This window comes from Crocodylus siamensis, chromosome 2 (genome assembly GCF_052110815.1).
Source record: "Crocodylus siamensis isolate JL-2025a chromosome 2, ASM5211081v1, whole genome shotgun sequence".
Lineage (NCBI taxonomy): Eukaryota > Metazoa > Chordata > Crocodylia > Crocodylidae > Crocodylus > Crocodylus siamensis.
Window position 1 is genome coordinate 229,483,027 of NC_143396.1, and position 16,750 is coordinate 229,499,776.

The 16,750-nt window shown below is 42.2% G+C and overlaps 1 protein-coding gene across 2 annotated transcripts in view; it reads left to right on the forward strand.

Annotated features, from left to right (window-relative positions):
* Window positions 1-16,750, forward strand: part of TTBK2 (tau tubulin kinase 2) — a 206,603-nt gene that overhangs the window by 171,308 nt on the left and 18,545 nt on the right. The window contains exon 14 of one of the 2 annotated variants that reach the window (XM_090033330.1): window positions 5,589-5,837. The exons of the other annotated variant lie outside the window; for it this stretch is intronic. Coding sequence (XP_089889456.1) covers window positions 5,589-5,837 — 249 coding nt within the window. The remainder of the gene's footprint in view (window positions 1-5,588; window positions 5,838-16,750) is intronic. 2 annotated transcript variants of the gene reach the window in all.

A 16,750-nucleotide genomic window follows, 5' to 3' on the forward strand; every position in this document is an offset into this window, starting at 1 on the left:
TAGAGACAGGTCCTGTCAGACCAACCTGGTGGCCTTCTATGACCACATCACCAAATCCTTAGATGCAGGGGTAGCAGTGGACGTAGTTTTTCTGCACTTTCGGAAGGCCTTTGACTGTCTCTCACCCTGTTCTCATTGAGAAGCTGGAGGACTGTGGTGTCGACACCTACATAGTCAAATGGGTCGCCAACTGGCTGGAGGGCCGCACCCAGAGAGTGGTGGTGGATGAGTCATTTTCAACCTGAAGGGATGTGGGCAGTGGGGTCCCCCAGGGCTCAGTCCTCAACATCTTCATCAGTGACTTGGATGTGGGGGTAAAAAGCACCCTGTTCAAATTTGCTGATGACACTAAGATGTGGGGGGATATGGGCACGTTAGAAGGAAGGAATAGGATACAATTGGACCTAGACAGGTTACAGGGATGGGTAGATGAGAATAGGATGGGATTTAACACTGACAAGTGCAAGGTGATGCACCCGGGGAGGAAAAACCAGCAGCATACCTACAGGCTGGGGAACTCCTTTCTCATCAGTGCAGAGGCAGAAAAGGGTCTTGGAGTCATCATTGATGCTGAGATGAATATGGGCAGGCAGTGCGGGGATGCAGTCAGGAAGGCCAACCGCACCTTGTCATGCATCCACAGATGCATCAGGAGCAGGTCCAGGGAGGTGATACTCCCCCTCTATGTGGCACTGGTAAGGCTGCAGCTGGAGTACTGTGTCCAGTTCTGGGCACCATGCTTCAAGAGGTATGTGGACAACATGGAGAGGGTCCAGAGGAGGGCCACTCGCATGATCAGGGGGCAGCAGGGCAGGCCTTATGAGGACAGGCTACGGGACCCGAATCTGTTCAGCCTCCACAAGAGCAGGCTGAGGGGGGATCTAGTGGCCTGTTACAAACTAGTCAGAGGGGACCAGCAGGCATTGGGGGAGTCCCTGTTCCCCCGAGCACTACCAGGAGTGACCAGGAATAACGGTCACAAGCTGGCAGAGGGTAGATTCAGACTAGACATCAGGAGGCGCTACTTCACTGTCAGGGCAGCTAGGCTCTGGAACCAACTTCCAAGCGAAGTGGCGCTGGCTCCTACCCTGGGGGTCTTTAAGACAAGGCTTGACAATTGCCTTGCTGGGGTCATTTGACCCCAGTGTTCTTTCCTGCCATGGCAGGGGGTTGGACTTGATTATCTGCTCAGGTCCCTTCTGACCCTACTAACTATGAAACAAAAGGAAGATGAGGGAAAGCATGGGTTCCTTACTAAATGGGCGAGGCAACCTAGTGGTAGATGATGTTGAACAGGCTGAAGTACTTGATGCCTTTTTCACCTTGGTCATCATAGCCACGGTCATCTCCCTGACTACTGTACTTGGCAGTACAGTTTGCGGGGGGCAGCCAGCAGTGGCAAAAGAACAGGTTAGGGAGTATTTAGAAAACTTAGATGTGTACAAGTCTATGGATCTGGATACAATGCACCTGAGGTTGCTGAGTGAGTTGGCCAATGTGACTGCAGAACTGCTGGCCATTGTCTTTGAAGACTTTTGGCAATTGGGAGAGGTTCTGGATGATTGGACAAGGGCAAAGAAAGGGAAGAGGAGCATCTGGGGAGCTACAGACTTATCAGCTTCACCTCAGTCCTTGGAAAAATCATGGAGCTGGTCCTCAAGTAATCCATTCTAAGCACTTGGAGGAGAAGGTGTTTTATGAACAGTCAGCATGGATGCACCAAGGGCAAGTCATGCCTGACTAACCTGATTGCCTTCTATGAGAATGCAATCCATGAGATGCCTGGCTCTGTGAATGTGGGGAGAGCAGTGGACGTGATATACCTTGACTTCAGCAAGGCTTTTGATATGATCTCCCACAACTTTCCTGCAAGCAAGCTAATGAAGTATGTGTTGGATGAATGGACTGTAAAATGGATAGAAAACTGGCTGGACCATTAGGCTCAAAGGATAGTAAACGATGGCTTGATGTCTGCTTGGCAGTCAGTACCAAGTGGAGTGCCCCAGGGATTGGTCCTGGAGCTGGTTTTATTCAATATCTTGATCAGTGATCTGGAAGATGGGATGAAATGCATCCTCAGCAAGTTTGCAGATGACATCAAGCTGAGGGGTAGTAGTAGATATGCTGAAGGGTAGAGGTAGGATTCAGAGAGACTTGACTTATGCAAACTGAAGAATTGGACCAAAAGAAATCTCTTGAGGTTCAATAAGGAGAAGTGAAAAGTCCTGTACTTGGGACAGAACAGTTCCCTGTGCTGGTACAGGTTGGGGACCGACTGGCTAAGCAGCTATTTTGAAGAAAAGGACCTTGGGGTTACAGTGGGCAATAAGATGAATGTGAGCCAACAGTGTGCTCTTGTTGTGAAGAAGGCTAATGGCATACTGAGCTGCATTAGTAGCAGCAGTGTCAGCAGATCAAAGGAAATGATTCTTCTTTTCTATTCAGCACTGTTGAGGCCACATCTGGAGTACTGTGTTCAGTTTTGGAGCCCCCATTACAGAAAGGATGTAGACAAATTTGAGAGTCTGCATTGTGGAGAGAGTGGAGGGCAATACAAATGGTTTGGGGGCTGGGGCACATAGTTTTTGAGGAGAGGCTGAGGGAACTGGGCTTATTTAGCCTGAAGAAGAGAAGACTGAGAGGGGATTTGATAACAGACTGCAGCTACCTGAAGGATGGTTACAAAAGAGCTAGACAGTTTTCAGTGGTGGAAGGTGACGCAACAAGGATCAATGATCTCAAGTTGCAGCAAGGGAAGTTTAGGTTATATGTTAGGAAAAATATTCTCATTAGGTGGATAGTCAAGCACTGGAACAGGTCAATAGAGAGGTTGTGGAATCTCCATCCTTGGAGGCTTTTTAAACCTGGGTAGACAAAGACTTGGCTGGGATGATATAGTTTGGACTGGTCCTGCATTGAGCAGGGGGTTGGATTACATGACTTGCTGAAGTCCCTTCCAACCCTAGTTTTCTGTGATTAAGTAATGTGTAGGTATATATTTTTTTTTTAAGTCCTCAAACTTTGCCATGAAATTACTGTTTTCTACCCAGTTTGTGTAGCATCAGTATTGAAAATCATTTCTCTGGGTTGTAATGCAGAACATAGCAATTTGTTATATGGTATCCAAACTTAAGAGATATAGTCTAAGCCAATACTTCGGGATGGAATGAACAGCTTTAGACCATGGCTAATGTCTAGAGCAAATGATGACTTCTGTTATGAGGAATACAGATTACAAGTCAGAAAACCAGTGTTTCTTTTCTTGGTTATTTCTTCTACTTTTCTGCAATTGCCATGAGACTTCATCAGTATGTGAACAAGGCTGTCTTCAATGAGGTGTCATGCAAATATCTCACTAATGCTGCTTTTTCCTTAGGATTAGAAGAGGCCAGACTTTATTAGCTACAGGATCATGTTCATCTTTCAGTTCAAATTCAACCTGATCATTTTTTCCAGTCACACTCGGATAACAATGCAGTTTCAACATACATGTCCCCAATTATAAAAGAGATTTTGCTGCATACTTCTGGTTTTTGTTACTGTTACATCACTGAAATCAGCATAATTCTTTTTTTAATTTAGAAGGGATGCACAGAAAACAGGTTTGAAACACTATTTTAGAATTCCTCTTAATGCTGATACACTTTTTCTCCACTCTTATTGCTTTTATGAGATATTGGTTGCAATATTTTTGTTTTTTTAAGTGAATGACAGCTGTGTTTTATGGTTATGGTAAGCCATAGGGGCGATGGCTGTGATAACTTCTCCTTGGAAACTATTCAACACATCCTCAAGACTCTTAAAATCCAATCATCAGAGGAGTACAAAAGGGAGTTCCAAATACCATTGCTAATTAAAGGAACAGGCATCAGAAGAAATCATTTAGAGGAAGCTTTAGAGTAACTTTTCCATATGGCTCTTTTTCTAATTTTATCTAAAAACACTTAGAACAAAAAAAAAGAGGAGGTGAATAGTAGTCTATTCTAGTAATATGTTGCCATATATATTCAACAGTATTTTTCTCATTATTGTTTAGGGCTTGAAAAGATTTATTTGGATTTAGAGATGTATACCTAGCAGCTATAGATTTGAGTGGTCTGATTAATCCAAGTCAGGATTGTCCAATATGTGGCCAGTGAAGGATTACTTCATGGGCTGTAGACTCCTGCCTGATTACTGCTCCTTCTGCTGCTGAGGTCTCTGGGTCCCCCTGTCACTTCCTCCTCTGAGGTTTGATTTCTATCCTGAGCCCTGAGGCCGAGGTGACAGGAGCCGGGGGAGTCTACACAGCAAAGGGACTTTACAGTCTCATGCATCAGGACAGCTTGTGTAGCAGAGAGGGGGGAAGGGGGTGCACATCATGGGGCCTGGGGCACATAGTCTTCAGCCATACAGAAATTGGGCAGCCCTGACCTAAGTGAAAAACTCTGTTCCCTAAAACTGTTAGCTTGAAGGCTTTGACTTCCAAAAGATTTTTTTGGTCAATACTGATGTCTGATTATTAATCAGCCATATTGGCCGATACTGATCTGATTTGCCTATATACAGCCCAGTAGTATGGAGAGCAGGATTGGGCCGGTAAGTCTTGGGGGGGGTGGAGGTGCAGATTGAGGACCCCATGGTGAGGGAAGGAATGGGGCTGAGGTGGGGCAGGCACTGACCAGGCCGGGCCAGGGTGTGGGATGGTGCCGTGGGCAGCTCGTCCCGGTGGGGGGGGCAGGGAGGGAGTGCAGGGGGTGACTGCTCACACCCCTGGGGAAGCATGGGGGGGGCATATTGGTGCACCTCTCTTTGACTGTACCATTCCTGTACATTAATTTAATCCACACTTAGTAGCCTTCCTAAGGCTTTCCAATATTTTGTTTTCATTTGGTAGTAGCTGGGTGACTTGGAAATGTTTCCTTCCTGTTGCAGCATTTGGAATGAAGCCTTTAGGTTCTATCCAGACAGTGTAGGAAGGCAGCATTCCTTCTAGCTTTACCAGCTCAGTTTGTCTTCTTGCTTCCATAATTTAGACGTTTCCCATGAGTCTGTCTTAGGTTCAGTATGTGAGCCTATGAACTAAGTGTTTGAGCCTTCCCATGGCATGTTGATGTAACTATAGATATAAAAGATATTGTGTGTGGAGATGTGTAAATCTGTATAGGATGTTGCCTGTGTTTTTCCTCTTAAAAAAGAAGCAAACAAAAAGCCCCCAGTGTTGCTATGTGGCTATGCAAAACATTTACAAGGGTAAGTAGGACAGACAACCATTCCACACAATTAATACCATTTCAACAGTTTCTTTGCTTACTATATAGACATACCTGTAGGGATTCTTGTTGGATGGATAAGTGAAGTTAGGAAAATGAATAAGAGTGCTCATTTCATTTTACGCTATTGCTTTTTTTAATGGATGGAAAATATGGAGGAATCAGATTTTAGATACTACTTAGATACCCTATCAACTTTTAGCTTAAGATAGTTGTAAGCCTGTTTCTATAAGACTTTGGTTATAGAACTGCCATAGGCAGTAGGTCAAAAAGAAACTGTTAAAAATATATATATTTGAAAAACTCACTTTTTTCCTCACCATGTTGTTCTCACAGCTCAACTCATCTCATATGCTGCATTTCTCTACTCCAAGAATTTCAAGTCCCATCTTCCGCACCCTGAGCCCTATAGCCTTTCTGTCTACCCACTTGGACTCTAAGAAAGAGACTGGGTTACCCAGGAGTCAAACAGCAGAGGGTCAGTCTTCCTCTTCCTGCTCAGCTGGCCGTAGGCAACTTCCTGTCATTCCCAGTGGCAACAAGTTTCCCCCTGTCATTCGCATCTCAAAAGCACAACTGCAGCAGGTGAATAAGTCTTCATCTTCATAAAAGCTACTGCACTGTATCAGTCATTTTCAAAGTTGTAAGCTTCTTAGTTGCTTGACATAGCACAATAACAGAATGTTCTGACAAACAGCCACTGGAGAAAAGCGTATTTTGAGAGTAATCTGTTGTAGGAGTAGCCATTTTGTGAGAAAGATAAGTGAGCCTACCAGAAGAGGTAAACGTTTGTCAGAAATATTTGTTAGATTTTCAGAGCACAGAACAGTTAGACCTAATGGATGTTCCATCTGAAGATGATAAAGGCAAAAACATTTGGGATTTGTTTGAGATATCATGATGGAGTGGGTGAGGATAGCTTTAGGTTCTTTAAAGGAATTTGAAATGTGAAAACATAGGACAGTAAACCCAGGGAGTGTATTTGTGACTTCAGAGCTTAGGTTAAGAAGTCTCTTTCTGGGAAGATGGTCTCACAAATGAGAATCAGATATATTTTGGGGTGAGGGAGAAATGTTCAATTTGGACTATCTGAGGACTTTTAGTAAGGAGAAAAATAGGGTCAGGGCCACCAATGTGTCCAACTTTTTTTGAGATCATTTAGAATACTTGACCTATCTGGTAACCTGTACTGTTACAGTACATAAAATAGTGTTGGGAATAATTGATGAGAACTGTCAATGGTAACATTGCTCAGAAGAGTAGCGTCTTCACTGTTCTATACTGTGTCTACATTTTCCAGTTTGTCTGTGCAGTGGGAAAGAGATGAAGGTTCAGAATCACAGTCTATGTTCATCATGGTTTGTTTAGTGGTCACAAGTATGTTATCTGAGATTTGCTAAGCAACTTCAGCTTGCAGTGACTGCTAAAGCAGTGCGACATACCATTTATTACATACAGATCCAAACAACTCATCTTTCACCATTACACCATAACCGTTTCATCCATACTATAAAAATGATTTCTACATTGTTGTCTGTTTCCTGCATATTTATTATTATTTTTCTTTCTGAAAGGCTTATTTTTCTATAAAACATAGACAGATATATTGATTCTTTTAAAATATTTTTTCTCAACAGCAGCTTTTCTCAGTAATTTAATAGGAGCAGTGGCTGGTGATAACAGACAAATAATGCAGTAGGTATATGTATGACTGGCTCTAGTAATCAGTGGATTCTCTATAGCACCAGGCAGTTTTTCATTTCCATATAGCATCCTAGTTCCTCTTCCCAGCTTCACAGAAATGGGTGAATGTGGAACCAGTTTGAAAGTAACAGCTTTGTGATCTCAGTAATTGTGAATCTCGTGACCCCACAATGACTGAAATGTTTACAAGGGAGAAAAAAATGTCATTAATAGTTGGACGTTTCTTGGGGTTGCTTTTTTATCCCAGAATGCAAAATGGTTTAATTTTTTAAAATCTGTGCAAAATAGTTTAGTTTCATTTTTTCTGTCAAAAATATTAAGAATTGTGGGTTCATCTAACAAATTGTTTACATTATTCAAAGCAGGTAGGTTGGTCCCTGGGGTCAGTGATGAGTACCTGACACCTGATATGCAAATTGTATATTACTTTTCCAACAGCAGTTTGACATTTCTAATCCATGAGAATTTATCTTCTGCTTTTTCAAATGTAGTGCACACTACAAGCTCGTAAGACCTTAGTTCATTCTGCTAAACAGGGTCCCATGTACTTTCAAGGTCACTGGGAGTGTCTACATGAGACACTGACTGCTCAGTAGCTGAAAAATACTGCGCAGTAGTGCATCACAGCATGGATGGTGCTAATATACTACTGTGCAGTATTATTAGGCTACTGTGCAGTAGTATCACCTAAAAGACATTCGATGGTACTACTGCACAGTAACTTTTGTTACTGCGTGTTTATTTAGTACTTGCTAATAAAGTACTAAATAAATGCACAGTAACAACTGTGCAGTAGCATCTCGTATAGATGCACCCACTGAGCCTTAATTTTTTGCAAGGTTTTTTGATATCATGGTGCAATCACGTTTGCTTCTGTAGCAAGTGGAAATTTTCATAAACACAGAAAAATGGAGGTTTCCTTCAATTAAATATTAAAAATTAATTTAAAAAAAGGTTATATATAATTTAATTCTATATAAATAGTAGTGCTGAATATATTTCTGTACATTTCCTATTGTGTAATTAACAGTTTGGTGCATCATTCATAATTAATAAACTGCAGAAATTGTGGAACTGTTTCGCAGAATTTACATCCAGAGCACTCCACAGTAAATGATTAATTGGTTGTGAAATCAGGAAAGGAAATTTTTGTTCCCTTTCACTGCCAGGTGAGGGTTATGGAGCTGTAACTCAATGTTTCAGCATTTGGTTGTTGTGTTAGATTGATGATGCTTTTTATATATACTGTATTTTTTAAAATCAGCTGCTTTGTCACACAGCAGTTAATATTTTTGTGTATGATGTGCTGCCTCCACCCATCTGGGATTGGGCTTTGGAGGCCCAGCACCACTTGACTTGATCAGGATTGGGCTCAGGGGCTTTGTGCTGCTCACACCTGGCTTCCATGTGCTGGGATCAGGCCCCGTGCTGCCTGTGTGCTGAATCTAGCACACAGGAACACAGCCAGTGAGGTTCCCCACGGGATAGATTACACACACCGGGGGCTGGATCTGGTCCACAGGTCAAGGGTTGAGCATCCTTTTGTTAGACAGACGCAGGTTGTGTAGGATGGTTTAGGCAGGGGTGATCTTGTCCAGAGTTTGGGATTGGAGTAGATGACCTCATGAGGTCCCTTCCAGCCCTACTTTCCTATGATCCAATCAAGTAGCTGTCTAATACGGTTCTCGAATAGAGGAGGAAGGGAAGCCCTTATATTTTGGTTTAGGGAAACTCTGTTACAACCCTGATGATCGCAATCATGGTTAAACTGATGTATAGCTAAAAAGGTTCTGATTTCAATCTGTACAGGATTCTTCTTCCCCCTCTCCCCTTCTGTACTTAGATTAGAGGCAGTCAGAATTGTTTAAGCAAGGCTTTCCCCAGAAGTTACTAATATGTTTCCCTGAATAGAGAAGAGCAGGTTTAATGATGGTAGAAATTTCAGGGATTTAGTGTAGCTCACAGCTGATGAAATAGTTTGTAACAGAAATGTAGATTTAGAAAAGTGCACTGAAATTCTGCTAGCTCCTTTCTTTAAATTGTTTGATTTTTTTTTTTTTTAAATCTATTATCTGCTACCACTCAACATAAAAATATAGGAAAAGAAATGTTCTTATTAATGTATTTATTCTGTGAATTTGACAATGATGATGGGTGGGTTAAAAAAATAACAAACTTAGTAACTAGAATCTTTCTTTGTTTTCAGTAATTACCACTAGGCACTTCTGAAGTCTGGCCATTAGTGGTGAGGTGACTAATAACAGTTTCATCATTTCCTTTGCCAGCCTTTATTTGTCTGAATCTTTCATCCAACAAAAGAAATTCTCAAAATAGCAAAATGTGATTTTAAAACCACAAAATTAGACAGGAAGACCCAAAGATGACATATACCAGTAATTACTTAATTTCTTCAATTAGCTGGATTCATGGTATCCTTTTTTATAAAAGTTTAGCCAATACACTTTTCTTCAGATGCATACAGGTCTGTACAGTAGAGTTCTTGTGCTTGCCTGATATGTCCAAACGATACTTACAGTTGCTTGGCATGTTCAACTGTTGTGATGCTGCAGGGCTTGCTGGTATTTTATGTTTTATGAAGAAATAGAAGCTCTACAGGGAATTTCATCACATCTGTCTTTGGTGCAATGAAAAATGAAGAATTATAGCACATTAGATTAGCTTTGCTAGGGTGGAAGCTTCAAGTTGTAAATTAATGAAGAAACAATTAAGGGCAACAAGACAGTTAATGTGAGCCTGTGATATTTTTTAAATAGTACATTACCTGCAGAAAAAGCATCCATCTTTAGTGGCAAGTTCTTCATGTCCTTTCTTCACCTTGCACCTTCCTTTAATGATAGCACAAGATCCATAATGAAGGTCCATACAGTCAGTGAGCAATAGTAAGAGTATTTGGGCCCAGCCATCACTAGCTTTCTGAATGGATGAAACATCCTTGTGTTCAGAGTTACAGTAAAGCCAGAAGAATAAACACTGTAAAAATAAATGATTTTACCATTGATGTTTATAGCTCCTTAAATACACAGCACTTCAAGGATCTCAGAATCTAAGAGAGCAAAAGCCCACACCTGTATGGCATGTCTGTTCCCATCCCTCCCTAATATCCTCAGTTCTTTTTCTTATAGTTCGTTTTTAATGCCAATCTCCAAATTATTTTCAAAACAACTTTCATATGATACATATTATTTGCTCCATAAATTCATTATATATACTGGAAGTACTGAAATGCTGGCTTAGGGAATCGAAATGCTATATGGAGCATTTCAGCTCTAGATAGCTGACTCACTTTGGTAGTCCAAATTGTTGCTGTTACATAGCTATTTCCTTAATTGCCTACATGAAATTAGTAAGCAGTTATGGTCCAATGTTTAGTAGCCAAACGCATCACAAAACCAGTATTACATTTGGCACTAATTGGTACACTTGTTGGCAGCCTCAGCAAAGGTGTCAAGGACTGTCTGAAAATATTTTGTCTTACAAATAGCACCTTGGATCATTAAAACTGGAAAGGTTGCATAAAACTTGCTTTATATTCAGTTTATTTTGTGAATTTATGAGTATTTTCTATGTGGTCAGTTTTTTCATCTTGTTGGTTGTATGGGTTTTTCAAATGACTGTAGGAGAGAGAAATCATTAAAACAGGTAAAAGTAGGGGTGAAACAAAAAATAGATGTAGGTGTATAGTGTCTTAAAGCACACTGAATTTATTTTTGCAAATTGACTCAATTTCAAGTTAAGGAAAAGGATAGTGCATAGGGATGCTGCTTTTTTCTTAGACATGAGCACATTTGCAGCCTGGTCCTACTCCATCTCTTAGGTGCCAAAATGTGAGCCTATTTCATCCTGTTCAGGTCCATGAAAAACAGCAGAAAAGGTAGAAAGGTCCTCCTTTTGTTTGTTGCATTTATGATTGTATCTTATGGCTAAGCTATCGGCATGTTACAAAAATAGGCATGTTAGCATTTTTTCAGGGACTTGAACAGCATGAAATAGGATTATATTTAAGCACCTGTGTTCACTTCTAGGCACGTAATATTTGTAATAGAATTAGACTCTATTTCCCAAATGACCAAAATGTCAAGACAAAACTACTGACCAGCTCTTGGCAATGATGAGTGCCTCTAGCACACTCCAAGATTACTTAAACCCTATTTTTTCACACTACAAAACTAATGTTTAGATTATCAGCCTAGAACTTAAACAGGTTTAGAGTCCAGTTATGCAAAATACTATGTAAATGTGGCCCAGAAGAGGTTGCAATCAAAGTAATTTGACAGGGGACATGTCTATACTATAAAGTTACTACACTGCTCTGCATGGACTCCTTTTTGTGTTGGAAGGAGTGTATGGGGCTATCATGCTTCCAGCTTAGGAGGGAACCTACACAAAGCAGCTTGATATGTTTCAGGGTGCCACTGCCAGACATAGTAAATTTGCCATGTAGATCTCTCTTTAGGTATGAAGCTTTAAACACTTTTCATAACCAGCTGTATCATAATATAAATGGACTTTACCTAAATGGATGAGACCAAATCATATTGTAGCTGTGTGAAGGAGTTGTGCTCTGCATCTATTTTAGGTCCTGTCTATAGAGACAAAGCCACATTATATCACAGGTGGGCCTCCAAAGTATTCAAACACTTCACCAACACACCCAGCATCTTGTATGGATTTGAAATGAACGGAACAAAAAGTCATTCACAGACTAGATTGTGTTAAGAATAGTCTAAACCAAGACTACAGATTCTTATCCTGTTACCTGGATTAGCTTTATTAACCTCTGTGTCCCTCAGTGGATTAACTGCTTTGTTTTTTTGTCTCCTACCCTTCTTGCCCCTTTCAGCAGTACCGTCTTCTTTTTCTTTCCCCTTCCATACAATTTGTATTCTAATCTCCATTTTCTGCAGTTCCTTCATAGCATTTGATGAAGTAAGATTCTGCTTACCAAAGCTTATACACCTCTGATTTAGTTAGTCTATAAGGTGCAAATCTACCCTGCTTTCTGCCTGACTTCAGACTAAAGCAGCTAACTACTTCCCTGTGTTTATGGACTTGGCCAAAAAGTAACTTAGTACTGGAGTAGGAGGAGTGTATTCCTGCAAACCTTTATATCTTTCTGCAAATTGTAAAACTTAAATATTTGTGTGTAGCAGAGGGAGGGTTAAAAAGAAAACTAACTTTTGATTGATCACAGTCATCTTTTGCAGAGCCCTTAGACATAGCCTGCAAACCTCCAGGGGTCCACAGACCATAGGTTGAAGACCACTGGTTTAAAAAAATAGGACAAAATATTTTTATCTTTCAAAAAAGATATCTAAGCTGGAAAAGTACCAGTCTTTAATAATGAGCTCTGAAATAATAGCTTTAATAGTAGCTTTGAAAATGAAAATTCAAAGCTTTTCTAAAGTAATTTTATCTTCAGTTTTATTAATAAGTTTCTGAAAATTACAGACATTTTCTTTGTTGGAGCAGGAATTAATAGAGTTCTTAGCTTCAGAGAGAGAATTTAAATATAACAAAATATAACAAAACCTATCCCTCAGCTAAGAAGAAAAGTGTATTTCTCATACTCTGTAGTTGGAACAATGATCAGGTTGTCTCAAAATTATTAAATTATTATTTATTAGTTATGTTACCATAGTGTGTTGGAGTCCTGACTATTTCAGCTGCATTTTAAGTAGTGATGCTAGAGAATGACTGTTAGGCAAATTAGCAACAGTGTTTTGCATTTAAAAATATAAAAAATATTTTAATATAATATGTATAATATAAGCCTAGCCTCTGTGTGATGGATTTTAAAATATTTATAATTTCCGGTGTCTTTTTTTACTTTAGTTACTAGTTAATTGGAAAGGCAGAATAAGGAGGTGTGAATTATGAAGGACTTTCCTTGATGATCTAATTTAATTTTCTACTGGAAATTATTAGATATTCTATAAAATCTATATTTAGAAGCAGTGAATAAAGTGTGGTAGTAAACATATGATCTGTAGTAGTCCCTGTCCATTGGCCTTCCAGCAGAATCCAGAATCCTTTTTTGGAAGTCAGTCCCAAAAGGGTCTGTACCCAGGGGCAGTGGCTGGAGCTGGGCTGGCTGCAGTGGCAGCTGCTGTTCTTGTGCTCACTCTAAGAAGTGCTCCAGTCACCTACCTCTCAGTAGATTCCAGCTTTTCAGAGGCCAAGGTGTTGGCTTGAGCATCCTTTTGGTTACATTACTGAGTCTCCATCTCAATTGGGCATGAAGAATGAAAGCAATCATGAGGAAGTATGATGGAATTAGTGACTATAAAAATCATGGGTGAGATAGCAGCTTAGGATGTCATTTCTTCACTGCATTATTTCATAGACATAGACATCAGGGCTGGAAGGGACCTCGGGAGATCATCGAGTCCAGCCCCCTGCCCAAAGGGCAGGAAGTCAGCTGGGGTCATAGGATCCCAGCAAGATAAGCATCCAATTTACTGTTGAAGGCGTTCAATGTAGGTGCTTGAACCACCTCCGCTGGCAGACTGTTCTAGACCTTGGGGCTCGGACAGGAAAGAAATTCTTCCTTATGTCCAGCCTGAAACGGTCTTGCAGGAGTTTGTGACCGTTCGACCTCGTTATCGCTTGGGGTGCTCTGGTGAACAGACGTTCCCCCAGATCCTGGTGGTCACCCTTGATAAACTTATAGGTGACCATCAGATCACCCCTGAGCCTGCGCTTTTCCAGGCTAAAGAGTCCCATGGCTCTCAGCCTGTCGTCGTAAGGTCTGTTTTCCTGACCTCTGATCATGCGCGTGGCTCTCCTCTGGACTCTCTCAAGCTTCTCCACATCCTTTTTGAATTTATGATCACATGAAACCCCAAACTTGCATGCTTAGAAAAAGGCTGGGTCCAGGTCATAGATAAGTGACTACTTTTTATCTGGAAATCTCCCATCAAGATCAAAGAAACCCAAATTCATCTTCATGGTCTGAGAAAAGAAGTTGTAATAAATCATTTGGCTAACTTTTTATCACCCCAAAGGTGGCCTGTTATTGTGGGTTAGTGTTGGACAGAGAAGTGGAAGGATTTGGGCCTGTGGGAAGGAATTTCTTCATCCAGTAATAATCTGTCTCATTTATTTTCTCAAATCCCTGCAGTTTCCTTCTCTTCCTAGGGTAGTAGCACATCATTTTCCTCTTTCTTCAGCCAACAGGGAAGATTTTCTTTAGAAGATGTTCCATCTCTTGGGGATTGGAGCCAGCATCTTAGTGCCATGGAAAAAATATTTTCATGAGTTTTTCTTCAGATCTTTTGTAATCCAAAGAAGAGCTTAGTGGAAAAATTTTCCTGGGTCCCAGTGAAATCAAAAATTCAAGATGCAAACTATTAATTTTGCCCTGACTACCAAAGAGTAAAGGTGTTGCTACTTCTTTGATCTTTAAAGAGTCTTATAAGGATGTCTCCCGCATCCTTATAGCCTCATAGATCTATTATTTACCTTAGATAACCAACTTTTTAAATATTGTCTTTCCTTCTAGCCTGGCCTCAGTTGCTTTGGGTTTTTTCAAAGCCACATCTGAAGTTGCAGCAGCCCTTGCAAAAAAAGAACTTTGCTTAAGCGTCTCCTTTAAATTATCACTTCTATTGATTAATTGTCAAGATTGAGTGCTGAGGCTGGCAAATGAGATGCACTGGGCATTTTTGAGTCCCTGGTGTTTATGGTGAATAATAAGAAGGTATTCTACCTGCCTTGTGAAGGAAGGGATATTCCCATTCAAAGAAAGAATTGTGAAACTCTAGAATTGTCAGCAGTTTTCATTTTGTGGTCTGGGTCAGTGACCCAGAAAGCCGTCCTCTCTTTTTTTTTCAATATCATATGCATTGCTCCTATGTGCCCACTACAGGGTTCTGCACCTGGCAATTCCTACCTCCTGGGTCTAGTGGAAATCTAGACTATCTAACAAGGGAAAAAAAAGGGACATGAATCTCTTTCTTCTCAGGTGCCCCAACTGCACAAATCTATTGAAAAGCATCTCATTTCAAGAAATAAACAAGCTTCACATCACAGCTAACTTAGCCTGACAGGCTGATACATGCACAGGAGAACCCAGCCAGATGAGAGAGCATGGTCAAGCAGAGAGAATTGTCTCCACATAAACGTATTTGAGCTTAAGAGTGCCTGCTGGCTTTCTGGAACTTTAGAAGGAGGAAGAATGTCTTCGTTAAACCAGCATAAGAGTACTTACTTGGGGTGCACCAACAGAGATTTTTTGGGCCAGTACCGATGGCTGATTTTTAAGGAGCCATATTGGCTGATACTGATCTGATTTCTGACATGCAGTTGCCCCCAGATCTGTGCATGGGGTGAGGGTGGCCTGCCACTGTGGGCTGGGACTGGGGCAGCAGCCAGGGTGAAGTGTGGGACAGAGGCACAAGTGACTCGTCTGGTGGGTGTGGGGGTGGCTCCCATTGCTGCACACATCCTGGGAGGGCATGGGATATCTGGCCCTGGATCTGTGCATGAGGCGAGGGCAGACTGCTGTTGCAGGCTGGGGCGGTGACGGATTTTCCCAGTGGGGGTTTTGGGCTGGGACTGTGCTCGGGGCAGGCAGTGGTGGTGCTCGAAAGGGAGGGTTTGGGGGCTATGACAAATTTTGGGGTGGCTGCAGCCCCCCTCCCACAGCCCCTCTCCTAGCACCACTGTTACTTGCCCTGAGCGTAGCCCAGCCCAGCCCCCTGCCCCTACCCCAGGCCCACTCCCTCCCTTACGGTGGGGGTCTCAATCTGCACCCTCCCCCCCACCTCCCCTTTCCTCATAAGAGACTTACCAGCTGGACTCAGCTGCGTGCGTGCATGGGGCATTTTTTGGCAACATAATTGGCCACAGCCAAAAAAAGGCTGATTGCCTGTACTGTCAGTTTTTCTTATATCAGTGTCTATCTGATATGGGACCGATGTATCGGTGCACCTCTAGTAGTTCTCTCTCAAAATTGACTGGGACCCTATTGCTGGTAGGTGTTGTCAGGCTTCAGCCCCTTCCTGGTTGGCACCTTCCTCCCCAGCGACGTCAGGGTAAGACTGCACCCTAGGGCCACCGAGAAGGTTCTGAGCGCTGGCCCTACTCGCCTGCCATGACTTGGATGTTGATAGATGGGGAGGCAGATCCCTGTCAGCGGTCCCAGAGAGGTCGTGATCCTGGTCTTTCTTCGTGGGGCTCCAAACCTCCCCTTTACCCCACCCTTACCACATCCACGGCCTGGGAGGGCTTTGCTCTGTGTAATCTTCCCCGGGACAATCATTTCTCACTCATGAGGCCCGCCTGAGTGGGGCCGGGTATATCTGGCCGTCAGTTGCTCTGGATAACTAAAACATTCCCTGGCTGGGGTAACGATAACTTAGAAGTTTCTTTGCTCAAGGCAAAGGCATTTGGCATCTGCTGAAGAAGCATAATGGGATTCTGGCTCCCCAGGACCCCTTTACCACCCTGGGATTGGCGAATGAACCTTCGTCTGTCCCTCTGGTTACTTTTCGCAGGGACCAGCAGGCTAGGAGTTGATCACTCCTGCTTCCACCACCTGGTGGAGGTCACCTTTTCCCCACTGGGCTCAGGGTCAGTCGCCATCTGCTTCTTCCTCTTCATCCAGCTGCCCGCTGGGTCTTGTCATTGCTTGCCGCCCTTCCCCACCAGGGTTCCTGAATGCTCCAGTGCAGCCAGGTCTTCACTCACAATGGCAGGGACGCCCTCCTTCTCCCTGCCATGCCCCTCCAGACAACTTTGGCTCCCTGAGCTTTGACCTGTGGTTTTCCTCA